Here is a 21172-nt window from a genome sequence, read left to right on the forward strand (position 1 = left end):
CCAAGGTTCCCTACTTCTACCAGCCTTGCCCTTCACTTTATAAGGAATGTGCTTACCCTGAACCCTGGTTAACACACTTTTGAAAGCCTCCCACTTACCAGACGTCCCTTTGCCCGCCAACAGACTCTCCCAATCAACTTCTGAAAGTTCCTGTCTAATACCATCAAAATTGGCCTTTCCCCAATTTAGAATTTTAACTTTTGGGCCAGACCTATCCTTCTCCATAGCTATCTTAAAACTAATGGAATTATGATCACTGGTCCCAAAGTGATCCCTCACTAACACTTCTGTCACCTGCCCAATGTGGCAGCATTATCTGTAATGCTGAAATGTGGCACTTGGTGAATATTCTAGTAAATTTGATTGGGGATAAAGAGATAATTGATGCATGAGGCAAGTGCCAAACATTTTTAAACTGCCTCATTGTGCCGGCTGGGGAAGATGAACATATCGAACCGTTCACTTCCTCCACTGTTTGTCACTAGACTATGTGGAGCAGGAATGTCCCAGTTTCAATGCCCGGTGTGCTCTGACTTTAGCTAGTCTCAGTCGGAGCAGCAGACCCTGGCCCATGGAGCCCACCACAGCAAGATTCAGCACCATTGATGCAGCCAAAGAAAATACCTCGTGCCTGATTTATCATGGCCACACGTGATTGAGGATGAGCCAGTCTAATGCTTATTTTTGAGAAATGGTTTTTAACCTGCCATATTTTGTTGTAAATTAGGAATGAGGAAAGTATTTGAAGAATGTGGTTTATTTGTTCTTTCATTGGGAACTTATAATTTGTGTTTCAATCCAAATGGCATTACCAGGAATTAACTGTTAGATTAGATCCGATCGAGAGAAAGTTCTTTCTCCCTGGCCCAACTGGTCTTGTTTGTCTTCCGTTCATGTACTGTGACAACTCAAACAAACACTGACACTACAGTTAAAATAATCCTCAAACATCAGCAATAGCTTTATTACTGTAACTTAACCGTAGATTGCTAAATTAGAGTAAAGTACAATATTAAATGTTTAAAAAGTTAACATTTTGCCCTCTATTCAGTCTTCTTCCCTATTCTTTTCTTCTGCTCCCCTTTCAACGCTGTGGGACTGAAATTCCCCGAAATTCCCGGTGAGGTTCCACCAGTCTCCTGTTGGAATTATGGTGGGAGGCCAGTAGAATCCTCATGGAATTTAAACCTCTTTCTGTTTTCGAGGTGGAAGTAACTTAGAAACAACTGCTGTTTCATTGGCTGAATACTGTCTTCAGAGGCAGATTCTTTCTGCCAGTTAAATAGCGAAGTAGCCAAAAATGACATGGTTGCATCATAGCCCAGGTGTGTGTTTCAGGCATACATTGAAATACACAGAAGTTACAAAACGGAAACAGGCCATTCGGTCCAACCAGTCCGTGTTGGTGTTTACCCTCCACGCGAGCAAATAGTTCTAATCACATTTTCCTGCCCTGTTCCCATATCTCTTCAAACCCCTTTCCCTTCATCCACCTATCCAATCTAATCTTGAATGCTGACATCGTCTCTGCCTCAACCACTAACCCTGGAAGTGAATTTCACAGCCTCACAACTGTCTGTGTGAAGTTTCTTCTGCCATCTACTCTAAATCCCTTACATTTAACCTTATATCTGTGGCCCTTCATTCTTGACCCCTCAACTACTGGAAACAGTTTGCTTCTATCTACCCTGTCCCATCCTTTCATAATTTTATACACTTCTATTATATTGCCCGTAATCTGCATTGTGTGAATGAAAAAAGATCCAATTTTTCAAGCCTTCCTTTGTATTTCTATTTCCTCATACCAGGCAGCATCCTAGTGAATCTGTGTTGTACCCTCTCTAAAGCCTCAATATCCTTCCTATAGTGTGGAGCCCAATACTGCACACAGTCTTCTAACTGAGGCATTATTAGGGTTTCATATAGACTCGTGGCCTCTTGGCTTTTCAATGATCAAACAGGAGAGGCTGCTGATAGATGAATAAATGTGTCAGCAGCCCCGAGAAGACTATGCCCAGATGAGTACGTTGATCTGCAGCATGCTAATGGTTAATAAACAGTGGGGAAAACGTACCGTGAAACGTATACTGCGAGAGCACGGACATTCCCGCAGGCTTCACCCTGTATGATTTGTTTCTCTCCACAGTGCTGTCATTAAAGGTGGGACAATCACGTGACATTATATTGCTGAACATTTTGAATGGTTTTGCACAATGTTCCACTTGACAAAAAGTTGAGCCTTTCGACAAAGCAAACCGAATGCTGAATTACACAGTGAAAACAGTGCAGTGTAAGTTTCAGCAAGTCATACAAAGGAAAGACTGGAAGAGGGAAAGAAAGAGATAGAGAAAGAAAGGTGCGGAGCAGGCTCGAGGGGCCATATGGCCTACTCCTGCTCCTATTTCTTTCTTATGAGAGAGAGAAAGTGCGAGAGAGAGAGAGAGAGAGAAAGAAAGAATTTGCTTCCCAAAGCACTTCAAAGTCATTTAATTACTTTTCTGAAGCGCAGTCACTGTTGCTTGTTCGGTAGATGCAGCAGCTAATTTGCGCACAGCAAAATCCCCGAACAGCAAAGGAGATGAACGACCGGCGAATCTATATTTGGCGGTGATGGTTGAGGAAGGAATGTTGACCATAATCAAAGTGCACAGGGCTCTGGTCAAACCCCACCTGGAGTACTGTATCTAGTTTTTGACACTGAGAAACAAGGGAGATGTTCAAGCGCTGGGGGGCGGTGGAGGAAAGGGCTGATCAGGAAGGGATCCCACGGAGGCATTTAACAGAGAGTCGGTAAATTCAGAACATACTTCAAGCTAAACCATAATTATAGGACAAAGAAAGACAAATTTGGGACTAATGTCGGGAAGTTCTTCACACAGAGTGATCAACACTTGGAATGGACTTGCCGATAGATTACTAGACGAGCAGCACCTGCTCACCCTGTCCGCTCAGGACCCACACTCGTTGCACTTTGCTTTGTTGCCGAATGCTCCATATGCAGCGTCATCTGTGCAGACCGCTATCTTATCGCTCTGAAGCAGCAATTGCGCTCAATTTGCCTGGATGCAACTGTATAGAATTCTTTGAAGAAAGAACTGAGAGCATTAATAAAAGAACATGCATTGGATGTGTTTTATATGACACCAATGGAAGGGAAAATCAAGTGGAATGTATGATAGGCGGCTGTTCCGTTTTCTGTCACCACCACGAGCTAAAATTAGCCCTATACAGACAAATGTCCCAGAGGTCATGAGGGTTCTTGCACTGTCAGAGGGGTGAGGGGGAAGAAAAATTGTCTGGTGGGCAGCAGGTCAGGATTGAATGGTGAGGATGCTGAATATTCTGGAGTTTTACTTCATTACCTTCAAGGATCAAGGAGTGTCCATCAGAAGGTTAAATGTTTGGGTTTAGCGTCCATGATAGAGTAGAGTCTACATGGGCTGTGGGAGGGGATTAAATGAGTGAGATAGAGTCGATGCTAGGGTATGGTCTACATGGGCTGTTGAAGGAGATTAAATGAGTCCATGATAGGGTAGAACATATATTGTGTTTGGAAGGAGATTAAATGGGTGGGTAGAGCCCATGATAGGGTAGAATATAGGAACACCGGAACAGGAGGAGGCCATTTAGCCCCTTGAGCCTGTTCCGCCATTCAATGAGATCATGGCTGATCTGTGACCTAACTCCATATACCCATATGCCTTCGCCCCATAGCCCTTAATACCTTTGGTTAACAAAAATCTATCAATCTCAGATTTAAAATTAACAAATGAGCTAGCATCAACTGCCATTTGTGGAAGAGAGTTCCAAACTTATCCCACCCTTTGCGTATAGAAGTGTTTCCTAACTTCACTCCTGAAAGTCTTGGCTCTAATTTTTAGGCTATGACCCCAAGTCCTCGACCCCCCCAACCAGTGAAAATAGTTTCTCTCCATCTACCTTATCAGTTCCCCTTAATATCTTGGTATCATAGTAGATATAGCATAGGATGAGGCCATTTGGCCCATCGTGCCTGTGCCAGCTCTTTGAAAAAGCAATCCAATTAGTCCAATTACCCCGCTCTTTCTCCATAGCCATGTAATTTCTTCCCTTCAAGTATTTATCCTTTTTGAAAGTTACTATTGAATCTGCTTCCATCACCCTTTCAGGCAGTGCATTCCTGATCATAACAATTCGCTATGTAAAAAAATGTTTCCTCATGTCGCCTCTGGCTCTTTTGCCGATCACCTTAAATCTGTGTCCTCTGGTTACTGACCCTTCTGCCACTGGAAACAGTTTCTCCTTATTTATTCTGTCAAAACCCTTCATAATTTTGAACATCTCTATCAAATCTCCCCTTAACCTTCTCTGTTCTAAGGAGAACAACCCCAGCTTCTCCAGTCTCTCCACATAACTGAAGTCCCTCATCCCTGGTACCATTCTCTTCTGCACCCTCTCTAAGGCCTTGACATCCTTCCTAAAGTGTGGTGCCCAGAATTGAACACAATAATCCAGCTGAGGCCTAACAATTTTTTCATAAAAGTTTAACATAACATCCTTGCTTTTGTACTCTATGCCTCTACTAATAAAGCCCAGGGTCCCAAATGCTTTTTTAACAGCCTTCTCAAATTGTCCTGCCACCTTCAAAGATTTGTGTATGTGCACCCCCAGGTCTCTCTGTTCCTGCACCCCCTTTAAAATTGTACCATTTAGTTTATATTGCCTCTCCTCATTCTTCCTACCAAAATGCAACACCTCACACTTTTCTGCGTTAAATTTCATCTGCCATGTGTCTGCCCATTTCACCAGTCTGTCTATGTCCTCCTGAAGTCTGTTACTATCCTCCACGTTGTTTACTACATTTCCGAGTTTCACGTCATCTGCAAACTTTGAAATAATATCCTCTATACCCAAGTCCAGGTCACCAATATATATCAAAAAGAGCAATGGTCCTAATACTGACCCCTGGGGAACATGACTGTATATTTCCCTCCAGTCTGAAAAACAATCCTTCACCACTACTCTCTACTTCTGTCCCTTAGCCAATTTTGCATCCACATTGCCACTGTCCCTTTAATTCCACGGGCTTCAATTTTGCTAACAAGTCTATTATGTGGTAGTTTATCAAATGCCCCTTGAAAGTCCATATACCCAACATCAACTACACTACCCTCATCAACCCTCTCCGTTACATTACCAAGGAACTCAATCAAGTTAGTTAAGCATGATTTTTCTTTAACAAATCCATGCTGACTTTCATTTATTAGCCCAATAAAAGTTTCCCCACACACCAGCATTGGGCTAACTCGCCTGTAATTGCTGGGTATTTCCCTCTCCCCCTTTTTGAACAGAGGTGTAAAATTTGCAATCCTGCAGTCCATCCCCATATCTAAGGAGGATTGGCCAGAACCTCCTCAATTTCCATCCTTACTTCCCTCAGTACCCTAGGATGCAGCCCATCTGGACCGGGTGACTTTTCCGATTTGAGTACTGCCAATCTTTTAAGTACCTCCTCTTTATCCATTTTTATCCTATCCAATATTGCTATTACCTCCTCCTTTACTGCTACATTGGCAGCATCCTCTTCTCTAGTGATGACGGATGCGAAGTATTCATTTAGTGCCTCAACCAATCCCTCTGCCTCCACAAGAAAATCTCCTTTTTTTGTCTCTAATTGGTCTCACCCTTCCTTTGACTACCCTTTTACTATTTATATGTTTATAAAAGACTTTTGCGTTCCCACTGTTCCAGAAAGTTCTCTTGAACACATTTCAGGAATTCCTCCCCCTCTTTGTCCTTTACACCGTTACTGTCCCAGTCTATATTGGGATAATTGAAGTCCCCCATTATCACTACTCTATAATTCTTGCATTTTTCTGTAACTTGCCTGCAAGTGTTCTCCTCTTTCTCCTTCCCACTATTTGGTGGCCTGTAGTTTACACCCAGTAACATAATAGCTCCTCTATTGTTTCTTACTTCTAACCAAATAGATTCTGTCTTTGTCCCCAAAACTACATTATCCCTTTCCAGTGCTATAATAGTTTCTTTGATCAATACTTCTACCACCCTCCTTTCTTTTCTTCCCTATCTTTCCTGAATATCTTGTAGCCAGGAATATTAAGTACTCAGTCCTCCCTTCTTTGAGCCAGGTCTCTGTTATTGCCACTATATCCTAGTCCCCTGTGGCGACTTGAGCCTGCAGCTCACCAACCTTATTTACCACACTCCGTGCGTTTACGCACATGCACTCCAATCTCATCTTAGACTGCCTCGCATTTGCCCCCTGTCTGATCCCTCCTATTTCTGAACTTCTCTTTACTCTAGTGCTACTTGAAAACTTTGATCAAGTCATCCCTTCGTCTTCTAAATTCCAGGGAATACAACGCTAGTTTGTGTAATCTCTCCTCGTAATTTAACCCTTGGAGTCCAGGTATCTTTCTAGTAAATCTACGCTGCACTCTCTCCAAGGCCAATATATCCTTCCTAAGGTGCGGTGCCCAGAACTGAACACAGTACTCCAGCTGTGCTCTAACCAGGGCTTTGTATAGCTGTAGCATAACTTCTACCCCCTTATATTCTAACCCTCTGGATATAAAGGCCAGAATTCCATTGGTCTTTTTGATTATTTTCTGTAACAGCCCATGACATCTTAATGATCTATGGACTCCTAGGTCTCTTGGGACCTCCACTGTTTCAAGCTTTTCACCATTTAGAAGGTACTCTGATCTATCCTTTTTAGATCCAAAGTGGATGACCTCACATTTGCCTACACTGAAATCCATTTGCCACAGTTTTGCCCATTCCCTTAATCTATTAATATCTCTGTAATTTTATGCTTCCATCTACACTGCTCACAATGCTGCCTATCTTTGTGTCATTGGCAAACTTGGATATGTGGTTCCCTATCCCATCAACTAAGTCATTAATAAATACAGCGAATAGTTGAGGCCGCACCACAGGTCCCTGTGGGACACCACTAGGCACATCCTGGCAATTTGAGTACCTGCCCATTATCCCTACTCTCTGTACTCTCTGTCTCCTGCCGCTCAGCCAATTTCCTAACCAGGGTCAATAATTTGCCCTCAATTCCATGAACTTCAACTTTAGCTAACAATCTCTCACGAGGGACTTTATCAAATGCCTTCTGGAAATCCATATAGACAACATCCATAGACATTCCCCTGTCCATTACTTTAGTCACCTCTTCAAAAAATTCAATTAGATTCGTCAGGGCATGACCTACCCTTTACAAACCCCTGCTGGCTCTCTGTGATCAGCTGAAAATTTTTAATGTGTCCATGGACTGTGGAAGGAGATTAAATGGGTTGGGTAGAATCCATGATAGGGGAGAGTTTACATGGGCTATGGGAGGAGAATAAATGGGTGGGTAGAGTCCATGATAGGGGAGAGTGTACATGGATCTGTGGAAAGAGATTAAATGGGTGGGTAGAGTCCATGATAGGGGAGAGTGTACATGGATCTGTGGAAAGAGATTAAATGGGTGGGTAGAGTCCATGATAGGGTAGAGTGTCCATGGATCTGTGGAAAGAGATTAAATGGGTGGGTAGAGTCCATGATAGGGGAGAGTGTACATGGGCTGTGGGAGGAGATTAAATGTGTGGGTAGAGTCCATGATAGGGGAGAGTGTACATGGATCTGTGGAAAGAGATTAAATGGGTGGGTAGAGTCCATGATAGGGGAGAGTGTACATGGGCTGTGGGAGGAGATTAAATGGGTGGGTAGAGTCCATGATAGGGGAGAGTGTACATGGATCTGTGGAAAGAGATTAAATGGGTGGGTAGAGTCCATGATAGGGGAGAGTGTACATGGGCTGTGGGAGGAGATTAAATGTGTGGGTAGAGTCCATGATAGGGGAGAGTGTACATGGGCTGTGGGAGGAGATTAAATGGGTGGGTAGAGTTCATGATAGGGTAGAGTGTACATGGGCTGTGGGAGGAGATTAAATGGATGGGTAGAGTCCATGATAGGGGAGAGTGTACATGGGGTGCAGAAGGAGCAGAGTTGAGGGCTTAAAAGGCTTCTTACAATGCTGTCCTTCCTTTAGCTCAGATGATGATGCTGATTCATTAATCTTATGTTAATTGAGAGGGTTTTCAGCTGCTGATCTATATACACATTATAAAAGTTCAGGAAAGTTTACTCTCACACTATGTACAGTCCAGAGGGAAGGCAAAGTACTGTACATCACCAAGGATCATCAGTGAAATGTCTTAAAGCTGTTATGTGTTGTGCACAATTGCAAACAGTAAAAATGCTTTACAGATTTTCAGGTACTTTTGAATGACATTCAATGTTTTAACTATATACAACTCAAATCTTTATTGATAAGGACAATGTGTTATTATTAATTGGTTAATGGCTGTATAACTATGCTCCACTGGCATTCTGCAAGGCACATTTACAAGGGATTTTCATGTGTTTTCAGTATTCGTAGTCACCAGAGATCTTATAATCCTCATCTTCATCATCATAGTCCTCCTCATCTTCCTCTTCTTCTGTGATATATTTTCTATCTTTGCTGTGCAAACTCATTTTCACTGCTAGTGGTGAACCTGTAGATTAAAATAACACATGCATTAATCCCATACGTCAGTCTATAAGGAAAGAAGTTGTATTTATATAGGCCTCAATTTTAGCTCACGGTGGGATCGGTGCGTGTGAGGGGCTGGGGCGCTCGGCAAACTCAGATCACAGATTTAAAATAATTGGCAAAAGAACTAGGGGGGAAATGAGGAGAATTTTTTTCACACAGAGGGTTGTTAAGATCCAGAATGCACTACCTGAAAGAATGGTGGAAGCAGATTCCATCGGAACTTTCAAAAGGCATCTGGACATGTACTTGAAGAGGACTAATTTGCAGGGCTACAGGGAAAAAGCTGGGGTGTGGGACTAAATTGGACAGCTTTCAAAAAGCTGGCACAGGCATGAGGGGCCGAATGGCCTACTTCTGTGCTGTAAGATTCTATGAATCAATGATTCTATATCACATTACCATATCCTCAGGACACCCCAAAACATTTCCAACCAATGAATTACCTTTTTTTTTGAAGCGCAGTCATTGTTGTTATGTAGGCAAACATGGCAGCCAATTTCCACACAGCAAGATCCCGCAAACAGCAATGAGATGAATAACCAGTTAATCTAATTTTGGTGGTGTTGGTAGAGGGTTAAAGGCAGTAAATGCCAAAGAGAAGCAATGGAAGGAGAGGGCTCAGTGGAGCATCCTCTCTCTCCAGTCTTGTCCCCACTCACTTACCTGTGTAGGTCTCGGTCTCTACAGAGGCTGACGAGACTGCTGCTCCTGCTGCCTTAGGGAATCTTCTGCCCCTTTTTGATCCCTCGCTGCCGCAGCACCGCCGGGGTTTTCTCAGTCGCCTGGGTGGGCTCCTTCTTGGTGGTGGGAATCCCATTTGGCGTGGGCAATGAACCCCAACCTAGGAGCATGGGTTGGGGCTGTGGCAACAACAGAGGAGCTGGCAGAAGTCCCGTCCCGGTTGGGACACGACCGCTCTGAGAAGAACTCAGCCCTTACTGTCTGTGGACTATTTGACCACAGGGAGCGTCACAGTTGAGCTGAATTCTGCCCTCGTGCCATATCAGTCTGCATTTAATGCCTTCTGTTGTTTGTATCCTTTACTTGCAAGCAGATAGAAAAGGGACTTATGTTGGAATAAAGAATCAGAGTAATAATGTACGTCACTTGAGTGTCCAGGCCAGTAGCCGCCTCATGTGAGTCTGTGCAGCATGCAGCTACATGTGTTGGTAGAGTGCCGGATGTTTGTTTCTTGTCACATGCCATAGGTCAAAGGGTGAATGCATCTCCACGGCAACAAGGCAGGGTGCCCTTTTAAAAAATGTGCTTTCCTCTGCATTTTTTCTTTGTTGTTCTTGGGATGTGTGCATCGCTGGAAAGACCAGCATTTGTTACTCATCCCCAGTTGCCCTGAGAAGGTGACGTTGTGCTTTTCTGCTTTAACCACTGCACTCTGTGTGCTGATATGAGGTCGGGAATTCCAGGATATTGACTCAATCACGATGGAGAAATGGCAATAAATATCCAAGTCAGGATGGTGTATGAGTTGAAGGAGAACTTGGAGGTGATGATGTTTCCATGACATTGCTGTTCTCGTCTTTCTTGGTCGGTAGAGGTTGCGGGGGAGCGAAGTACTGCTGTAGCCAAGGCGAGTTGCTGCAGTGCATCCTGCACATCGTACCTACTACAGCCACAGCGGGGTGAAGATACATGAACATTTTCCATGGTGCTAAGCATTCTTCCTCTGGGGTGCTGCACCAAGTTTACAGTGAAGAACTGTTAAGGTACCTTGTCGAGGTGACACTCTTGCCTCTGAGTCAGAGGGTTGTGGGTTCGTAGTCCCACTCCAGAAACTTAAGCACAAAATCTAGGCTGACACTTCAGGATGTAAAAGATCCTGTGGCACTATTGAAGAAGAGCAGGGGAGTTCTCCTCAGTGTCCTGGCCAATATTTATCTCTCAACCAACATCATTAAAAGCAGATTATCTGGTCATTATCTCATTGCTGTTTGTGGGCTGATGCTGTGAGCAAATTTGTCGCCATGTTTCTTACATTACAAAAGTGACTACACTTCAAAAGTACTTCATTGGCTGTAAAGTGCTTTGGGATATCCTGATGTGGTGAAAGGTGCTATATAAATGCAAGTTCTTTCTTTCCTTCTTTCTTGTAAGGCAACACTGTCACATCAAACATAATGTGAGCGGTACTTGCTTCTGCAATCTTCCCCAGAGCAGCAGATTTCTTCTTCGCCTGTTCCCAGGTTCGGCATGCGGGTGAGGCAGCATTGACTCCGCCACCTCGCTCCAGACTGCTCGGGATGCAGGGTGGTCCTCAGCTCCAAAAAGGACCTCCTTTCTTTCCAGAATCTCCCGCGGAACCTTCTCTAAAGCAGCTTCGTTGAAAAGAGCTGTTTGAATGCTACAACTTTTTCTGGCCATTTCTCCCCCAGGACAACTTTAAGGGTGGGCAGCAGCACTTCAGGAACTGCTGCACCCCATATTCTGCCCCCTGGCCCTCACATACTCCTTTGGACATTGGGTGCTTTACGCTCTGAGTTCCAAGATAGCCTGGGCGTGAGCGCGCAGCTCCTGGAGAGCAACGTTCCTGGTGCTGCTGAGCCTGGATCGCATTATCGACACCCTCTCTTTTCGGAAAGCATTTGATAAGGTGCCTCACAGGAGACACCTTGATGGGGGAATCCAGAACAAGGGGGCACAATCTTAAAATTAGAGCTCGGCTGTCAGTAGTGAAATCAGGAAGCACTTTTTCACCCATAGGGTAGTGGAAATTTGGAACTCTTTCTCCCAAAAGGCTGTGGATGCTGGGGGTCAATTGGAACTTTCAAGACTGAGGTTGGTAGATTTTTGTTGGGTAAGAGTAACGAGGGATAATGGAGCAAAGGCGGGTAAATGGAGTTCTGGTGGAGATCAGCCATGATCTAATTAAATGGGTCTGAGGGCCTAAATGGCCTGCTTCTATGTTTCTATGTTCCTAGACTTGTGACTAAAGTGAAAGCTTTGAAGATAGAGGAGGGAATAATAAGTTGTCTAAAAAATAGGAATCAAGGGGTGGTGATCAATACTGGTGCTAAAGTTTTAATTTGGATAGCATTTGTCGACAGAGAAACCCAAGGCTTAAATCTAACAGTGACAATATTTTGGCAAAGATGTTAAAGATCTTAATGACAGGATAAACCTTTTTGTTAGACTGAATTGGATTCCGTTGCTACTTCTTACCGGGATCATAGACACTCAAACTTGCAGATGCGAATGTTTCTCCGTACTTGTTCCTCGTGTAACAGGTATAGATTCCCTCGTCAGACTTCTTCAGCCCCTGAATCTGCAACCACCCTGTGATACCGTAGCGCTCTGGCCCACCTCGAGCCTGGAGAATGAAATAAAACAGGGAAGGTGACACCATGTTGTCCTGTGTGTGGTAATTCCCCCCCTACCTCCCCCGCCCCCACTGCTGCACCCCCTCGTCCGCTTTGCCATACTCCCTTCTTCACTCTTGTAGGTTTAAACCAGTCTGGATGCAAACTTTTCTGCTCTTGGTCCAGATACCGGTCTGCGACCTTCCTATAGGGAGTGCATCCTAAATGACAGGATGTATTGCTACAGAATGCTTAAGGCATTATTTATATTATAATGTTAAGAGTGACACAAGACCAGCACACCTGAGCTATACTGCTGGCTCCAGATTACTTTCTGGCCATGGAAAATGGAGGTCACTGCCATCTAAGTGCTTGTTACAACCCCCTGAGAATTCTGCATTCCCCACCTCCGGCCGCTTGTGCATCTCACATCTCCCACTTCCTTCGCCCCCACCGTTGGCGGCCATGGCTTTCAGCAGTCTTGGCACCAAACTCTGGAAGTCCTTCCCTGAATGTCTCCGTCTCTTTGACCAGGCTTTTAGTCACTTGTCCTAATGTCTCCTTCTTTGGCTTGGTGTCAATTTTTGTCAGTGAAGCACCTTGGGATGTTTTACTATGATAAAGGCAAGTTGTTGTTGTTACAATTTTACGTGGTGTCAGCCATGATTCATTGCTGGCCCTTGCTTCTAAGTCAGTAAATCATGAGAACAAGCCCCACTCCAGAGATTTGAGCACATAATCTAAGCTGACACTTCGGTGCAATACTGAGGGAGTGCTGCACTGTTGGAGGTGCCGTCTTACGGATGAGACATTAAACGTTTGCCCTCTCAAGTGAAAATAAAAGATCTCATGGCAGTATTCGAAAAAGAGCAGCAGAGTTCTCCCCAGGATCCTGGCCAACATTTATCCCTCAACTAACATCACTTGAACAGATTACTGGTCATTTATCTCATTGCTGTTTGAGGGATCTTGCTGTGCGCGGATCAGAACTTGTTACACGCAGTTCACAGAGGAACTCTCCCTCCACAGTTTGCTCACTTTCCTTTCTCCCTAAGACCTCCACTATGAGTCTGTCACCCCACTCAACCGGTCCAGACCTTGGGCACTGAATCTCAGGAAAGATATATTGGCATTAATGGGGGTACAGTGCAGATTTACCAAAATGATACCAGTGCATAAAGGTTTAAATTATGATGACAGATTGCATAAACTTAGGTTGTATTCCCTTGAGTTTAGAAGGTTGAGGGGTGATCTGATCAGTTCTTTAAAATGATAAAGGGATTCGATAGGGTAGGTACAGAGGAACAATTTCCCCTGGTGGGGGCATCCAGAACAAGGGGGCACAATCTTAAAATTAGAGCGAGGCCATTGAGGAGTGAAATCAGGAAGCACTTTTTCACACAAAGGGTAGCGGAAATGTGGAACTTTTACCCCCAAAAAGGCTGTGGATGCTGAGGGTCAATTGGAGCTTTCAAGACTGAGATCAATAGAGTTCTGTTGGGTAAGGGTATTAAGGGATATGGAGCAAAGGCGCATAAATGGAGTTGAGGTACAAATCAGCTATGATCTGATTGAATGATGGAACAGGATCAAGGGGCTGAATGGCCTACTCCTGTTCCTATGTTTCACAGGAGCTCAGCTTTTAAATAAATTTGACATCCATTTAAACAACTGTAGATTAAGAAATTGCTCCAAGTTTATTCATTTTTCTTCCCACAAAAACATATGCCCAAAATTTCCAACTTGTTTTTTTAACAGCGGAATCTTTACCTGGATAGAGATATGCGCATCATCCCCAGGCAGGAAGTTATCGTTCCCTTTCTTCCTCCATTCCACCAGCGCCATGGGATATGCCGACACCTCACAGCCAAAGATGATATCGTTGCCCGTAATATTGCCCACGTCACGAGGCGGGGTGGCGATCCATGGAGCTGTGTGAACGTGAAGAAGAGTTACTGGCACCACAATATCTACAGGGTGTTTAACACCCTCTACATTTTCTGAAATATATGTCCCCCATCCAGGTGTCGGCCTTGACTCAGTTGGTAGGGCTCTTGTCTCTGAGTCAGAAGGTGTAGGTTCAATGTTCCACTCCAGAACTTGATCACATAACCTTGCCTGACTCTTTCAATGCTGCACTGTTAGAGGTGCCATCTCTCAGATGAGATGTTAACTCGAGGCCCTGTCTGCCCTCTCAGGTCCCATGGCGCTATTCAAAGAAGAGTGGGGGAGTTCTCCCCGGTGTACTGGCCAATATTTATCGCACAACCCAAACAGATTATCAGGTTATTATCTCATTGCTTTTTGTAGGACCTTGCTGTGTGCAATTTGACTGCTACATCTGCCTAAATAAAAACAGTGGCTGCACTTCAAAAGTACAGTGGCTGTGAAGCACTTTGGGACGTCCTGAGTGTGTGAAAGGTGCTGTTTAAATGCAAGTTCATTCTTTCATTGTCTCCAGATCTTGTAGTCATTCCTCATACACTCCCTTATAGAATAGTGTAAAGTAGTGGAAGGATTTGCATGCTGATTAACTGTCTGACAGGCCACAACATGAATGTTCCTTCCATGGCCATAACCATCTATAGGGTGGTTAGTCCTATACAGCAGAAGGGTTTTATGGGCTCCCACAACCCATACAATGAAGCGGGGGGGCACCCACACCCACCCTACTGGATGTTAACCTAAGTATTCAGAGCTGGTGGTCTGGTCTCTACTCACCAGGACTGTCTAGTGTGGGGACTCAGAGGCAGGAACGCTACCAACAAGCCAAAGGCTCATTCTATTGTAATGCTGCAACTTTGATATTCATAAGGCATTGTTCTTCATTAACCTGTATAATTTGCTCACTCTCAGCTGACGACAGCAGTAACGAACATACGAACATACGAATTAAGAGCAGGAGTAGGCCATTCGGCCCCTCGAGCCTGCTCTGCCATTTGATAAGATCATGGTTGATCTGATTGTAACCTCAACCCTACTTTCCCGTCTAGCTACTATAACCTTTGACTCCCTTGTTAATCAGGAAACACAAGAAGGAGCAACCAAAAGCTAGTCTGATGTTCACTAACTTACTGTAAAAATCTGCCCTGTTATACAGTGCTGTGAGTAGCTTGACGCAATAGATACAAAGAGCTGTTAATATCAGACAAGGGAAAATGCTGGAATTACATTAGCACGTCTGTCACCATCTGAAAAGATAAAAGTGCTAATGTTTCATGGGACGACCCAGGCTGGGATTTTCCGTGTTCCCTTTGGGAATTTTTCAATGGCTGAGTACACTGTGATGATAATCAAGTAACAGGAATATGTCATCCGATGTATTTTCCTTTACTTGAGCCAGGAGGGTTGCCAGGGATGGGGGAGGAAGGGACTCTTTCAATTTTAAACTCCAAAAAGCCTGTGCAATCGATCGCAAGGCGATTCGTTGTAATCAATTGCAGGGCCATGCACCGTAATACATCGCAGGGCTATCCATCGTAATAGATTGTACGGCCATCCATTATAATAGATCGTAGGGCCATGCATCGTAATAGATCGAAGGGCTATCCATCGTAATAGATTGTACAATCATCCATTGTAATAGATCGCAGAGCCATCTACTGCGATAGATCATAGGGCCATCCTTTGTAATAGACTATAAGGCCATCCATTGTAATAGATCGTAGGGCCATCTGTTATAATAGATTGTAGGACCATCCGTTGTAATACAGCGTAGGGCCATCTGTTGCAATAGATCATACAGCCGTCCATTGTAATAGATCGTAGAGTCATCCCTTACAATAGATCGCAGGGCCATCTGTTGCAATAAATTGCAGGGTCATCCGTTATAATAGATCGTAGGACCATCCATTGTAACAGATCGCAAGGCCATCCATTGCAATAGATTGCAGGGCCATCTGTTATAATAGATTGTAGGGCCATCCATTGTAATAGATCATAGGGCCATCCATTACATCGAGTTGCATCGAAACTACAGCACAGAAACAGGCCATTTGGCCCAACTGGTCCATGTCGGCATTTATGCTCCACATGAGCCTCCTCCCACCCTATTTCAACTAACCCTATCAGGATATCCTTCTATTCCTTTCTTCCCCATGTGCTTATCTAGTTTCCCCTCAAATGCATCCATGTTATTTGCCTCAACTACTCCTTGTGGTAGCGTGTTCCACATTCTTACCACTCTTTTGGTGAAGAAGTTTCTCCTAAATTCCCTATTGGATTTATTAGCAACTATTTTATATTTATGGCCTCTAGTTTTGGACTCCCCCACAAGTGGAAACATTTTCTCCACGTCTACCCTATCATCATCTTAAAGGCCTCTATCAGGTCACCCCCTCAGCCTTCTCTTTTCTAGAGAAAAGAGTCCCAGCCTGTTCAGCCTTTCCTGATAAGGATATCCTCTCAGTTCTGGTAACATCCTTGTGAATCTTTTTTGCATCTTTGCAATGCCTCCATAACCTTTTTATAATATGGAGGCCAGTACTATGCACAGTACTCCAAGTGTGGTCTAACCAAGGTTCTATACCAGTTTAACATAACTTCTTTGCTTTTCAATTCTATCCCTCTAAAAATGAACCCCAGTGCTTGATTTGCCTTTCTTTTATGGCCTTATTAACCTGCATCACTACTTTTAGTGATTTGTGTATCTGTACCTGGATCCCTTTGCTCCTCTCTCTCATTTAGACTCTTATTATCCAAGCAGTATGGAGCCTCCTTATTCTTCTTATCATAATGCGCCTATATTGAAATTCATTTGCCAATTACACACCCATTCTGCAAGTTTATTAATGTCCTCTTGCATTTTGACACATTAGAATCATAGAATCATAGAATGGTTACAGCACGGAAGGAGGCCATTTGGCCTGTCGAGTCCGTGCCAGCTCTCTGCAAGAGCAATCCAGTTAGTCCCACTCTCCCGCCCTATCCCCGTAGCCCTGCAAATTTTTTCCCTTCAAGTACTTATCCAATTCCCTTTTGAAAGCCATGATTGAATCTGCCTCCATCACCCCCTCAGACAGTGCATTCCAGATCACAACCTCTCGCTGCGTAAAAAAGATTTTTCTCATGTCACCTTTGGTTCTTTTGCCAATCACCGTAAATCTATGTCCTCTGGTTCTTGACCCCTTCGCCAGTGGGAACAGTTTCTCTCTATCTACTCTGTCTAGACCCTTCATGATTTTGAATACTTCCATCAAATCTCCTTGCAACCGTTTCTGTTCCAAGGAGAACAAGCGTCTCCAGTCTATCCGCGTAACTAAAGTCCCTCATCTCTGGAATCATTCTAGTAAATCTCTTCTGCACCCTCTCTAAGGCCTTCACATCCTTCTGAAAAGTGTGGTGCCCAGAACTGGACACAATACTCCAGTTGTGGCCAGTCTTCCTTTGTATTAACTATACCCCCCCATTTGGTGCGTCTGCAAATTTTGAAATTATACTTCCGACTCCCGAATCCAAATCGTTTATGTAAATTGTGAACAACAGTGGTCCCAGCACCAATCCTTGTCGAACATCACTTCCTACCTTTTGCCAGTCTGAGTAGCTACCCTTAACCACTACTCTCTGTTTTCTGTTTTGTAGCCAATTTGCTATTTATTCTGCTAACGGTCCCCTGACTCCACATGCCCTGACCTTAGACATGAGTCTACTATGTGGTACTTTATCAAAGGCCTTTTAAAAATCCAGATATATTACATCTACTGCATTACCCATGTCTAGTCTTTCTGTTCCTTCTTCAAACAATTTAATAAAGTTGGTCATGTATGACTTTCCCTTCTGAAATCCGTGCTGACTTTTCTTTATTAGATTTTTGTTCTCTAGATATCTTTCTATTATATCTTTGAGTAAAGATCCTATTATCTTTCCTATGATCAATTTAAGCTAATTGGTCTATAGTTCCCTGGACCTGTTCTATCTCCCTTTTTAAATATAGGAATCACATTAATTGTCCGCCAGTCCTTTGGCATTATTCCCTTTTCTAATGATTTTTTATACATGTGTAACAGTGCCTTCGCTCTCTCCTCCCTAGCTTCTTTTAATACTTGTGGATGCAATTCATCGGTCCAAGGATCTTATCCTCCCTAAGTTTGATTAGTTTTTCAATTATCTCCCCCTTTCTATCTTAAACGTTTTAATATCTTTTTGATCTCTGCTTCTAATGTCCTGCTCATCTTGTTAGTCTCCCTGGTAAATACTGAGGCAAACTAACCATTCAATATTTCTGCCATTTTGCTGTCATTACCTGTGAGTTGATCTTGTGCCCTACAGGGCAAGCCTATTGCACTAATTGCGGCTTGCTTAATAGGTCTGTGATATTTACATTCTTTAGTTAAATTACAACTTTGTAATGTCCCGCCACAGAGAGCCTATGACTGTCTGTACCATATAGTGGAATGCCAAAGTGGTCTACAGGGGAACTCAGGGAAGGGAAGGGAAGGGAAGGGAAGGGAGGGGAGGGAAGAAAGGGAAGGGAAGGGAAGGGAAGGAAAGGAAAGGGAAGGGAAGGGAGGGAAGGGAAGGAAAGGAAAGGAAAGGAAAGGAAAGGGAAGGGAAGGGAAGGGAAGGGAAGGAAAGGGAAGGGAAGGAAAGGAAAGGGAAGGGAGGGAAGGGAAGGAAAGGGAAGGAAAGGAAAGGGAAGGGAAGGAGTGGAAGGGAAGGCAACGGAAGGAAAGGAAAGGGAAGGGAAGGGAAGGAAAGGGAAGGGGAGGAAAGGAAAGGGAAGAGAAGGCAGGGAAGGAAGGGCAAGGAAGGGAAGGGAAGGAAAGTGCAGGGAAGGAAAGGCAAGGGAAGGAATGTGCAGGGAAGGAAGCGAAGGGAAGGGAAAGGAAAGGGTGGGAAGGGAAGGGAAGGGATGGGAAGGACAGTGAAGGAAAAGGAAGGGTTGGAAAGGAAAGGGAAGGGATGGAAGGGAAGGGGTGGGGTGGGAAGGGAAGAGATGGGAAGGTAAGAAAGAAAGAAAGACTTGCATTTATATAGGGCCTTTCACAACCTCAGGACATCCCAAAACACTTTATAGTCAATGAAGTCTTTTTAAAGTGTAGACACTGTTGTAATATAGGAAACACAGAAGCCAATTTGCACACAGCAAGGTCCCACAAACAATAATGTGATTATGATCAGATAATCTGCTCTTCTTTGAAATAGTGCCATAGGATCTTTTCATTCACCTGAGAGGGCAGAGGAGACCTCGGTTTAACATATCATCCGAAATACAGTACCTCCAACAGTGCAGCACTCCTTCACTTCTGCACTGCAGTGTCAGCCTAGATTATGTGCTCAAGTCCCTCAAGTGAAGTGTGCGTCACTAGCTCCTAAGCCTGATACTGAATACCAATGAGAATGTGACTGCAGAAAACATCATTTAGTTTCTATTATGACCTACACTGAAATATAAAACCAATCTACCTATCCATCTATTAAGAGACTTGCATAAACCATACACTTGCTGCAAGTGTAAAGCTTATTTCCTGCAACAGTTTCCTGTCATACTCTTTTCAATCATGCATAAAAGCTCATCTTTGATTATAGTTACCTCTGATTGATATTGCCGTGGGAAGCTGGCACTGCTGTCACACTATACAAACTGCAGCCACCTCTCATTGCTCCCTCCTTCTCATTTCCTGCTCCTGAGCCCCCCACCCCCACAAATCCCCCTCCCCACTGCCTCCTGCCACTTCTCATCGCTCCCAACCCAACCACATCAGAAAATAGCCACCTAGTCTGGGACCCAATGGGGGTGGGATTTTTAACTGGGAGCGGCTTTTGGGAGGGCGGAGGAGACAGGGCGAGTGTCAAACCCTATCCCCCTCCTTCCACATCATCATTCTGAGGCCTGGGCTATTTTGTCTATTCATGGGAGAGGGGAGGAGATTGTGCAGGATCTTGTGGGTGTTGAGGGGGGGGGGCGGGGAATTATACTTGGTCCACTAGGTGGGTGGGGGCAGCCCAGGGCAGTAGATGCTCAGAGTTTCCTTGTGGGGCCCGAAGAATGTACAGCCACTTGACAAGCCGTACATAAGGATTTTTTTGAATAATAAAGAAATGATCTGATTCGCCATGAGCAACACTAAGGACTATCCACTCGCGTGACATTCGTTTTGTCTGTCACAACTTTTCTATATATGCTCATTACAGTCACACTTTAAAAAAATAGTATTACAAAAGAGAAAGAAACCCAATCATTTGCAATGTACATACAGCTTCCCAGTAACAGATATTACCTCATTGACACTGGAAACTTTTGTCATAAAATTAAACTCCGATTGACCTCACTCTGTGCTTACTTAACAACAATTAGACATTTGACCTTAAAGGGCCACATCTTCACCGCAGCAAAATAATACATTATGCATGATATGGTATAACGCTCCTGCCCTTATACGTGGCATTAGGGATTATGGCGCTCAGTCATAACAGGACTGTGCGGGACAAGCTCCATGGACCAGTTGGTCTGTTCCTGTCCATCAGTGTTGTATGTTCGATTCCAACAGAGTATCGCCCAACCCACTGTGAGCAACACCCTGGGAGATCTGCTCAGCAATACATTTAAAAATATAAATACATGAAAGTCTTGCCTTTAGCATATGCCCATCACACACCAGGCATCGGTCTTCAAGAAGTTACACTTTGTTACAAGATATAAAAAGAACAAGCCTTTTAGAAAAAGAAAACCCGTCATTGACCTGGGACCTGAAACTTATAAACAGTGTGCAACTGCCCATTGATTGACCTCAGCAGGCTGGCTCTTTGTATATTGAAAGCAATGGCCTTAAAGGCACAGGCCAGCTTAGTAACTGAACAGCACAACCATGCCCCAGACCGCAGCCTATGGGTGAGCAACACCATGGGAAGATCTGATAGTTATATGTAAAATTCATAACAGGCTATATTTTGTAAGTAATATCAAGTGCCTCTCTGTATATTTAGGACAATCTGAAGGGAAACAAATAACAAATCTAAACACCATCTGGTTAACATCGAGCTGGTTTCCGTTCCATTTTTGGAGTCATTTCTGACTCAGTCCTTTATCTTTCCAATGCCTGAATAAGATGAACTTTATATCGTATATGGCCTTCTACATTTCCTTCCAGCATTTAATAATCTATTTGCAACCAGCTCACTCTTTGTGAAAGGAATTATCACATGTCGGTCGTGAGAGTAAACTTCCAAGTTGGGAGCCCTTGGCGAGGAGCCTCACCCACCGGGAGCACGTACCCAGTGATAGTGTCGGTGTCACTATACTGTCATGCACTAAGTCCCTCTTCTC

At 44.0% G+C, this 21172-nt stretch overlaps 1 protein-coding gene across 3 annotated transcripts in view; it reads right to left on the reverse strand.

The window, feature by feature from the left end:
- Nucleotides 1-8293: 8293 nt before the first annotated feature.
- Nucleotides 8294-21172, reverse strand: part of LOC137332606 (kazal-type serine protease inhibitor domain-containing protein 1-like) — a 37368-nt gene continuing 24489 nt past the window's right edge. For all 3 annotated transcript variants that reach the window (XM_067996566.1, XM_067996565.1, XM_067996564.1), the window contains 3 exons: nt 13678-13838; nt 11771-11918; nt 8294-8552 (listed from right to left, as the gene is read on the reverse strand). In XM_067996566.1, the coding sequence (XP_067852667.1) occupies nt 8422-8552; nt 11771-11918; nt 13678-13838 (440 nt within the window). In that variant the 3' untranslated portion in view covers nt 8294-8421. The remainder of the gene's footprint in view (nt 8553-11770; nt 11919-13677; nt 13839-21172) is intronic.

Source organism: Heptranchias perlo, chromosome 14 (assembly GCF_035084215.1).
Source record: "Heptranchias perlo isolate sHepPer1 chromosome 14, sHepPer1.hap1, whole genome shotgun sequence".
NCBI lineage: Eukaryota > Metazoa > Chordata > Chondrichthyes > Hexanchiformes > Hexanchidae > Heptranchias > Heptranchias perlo.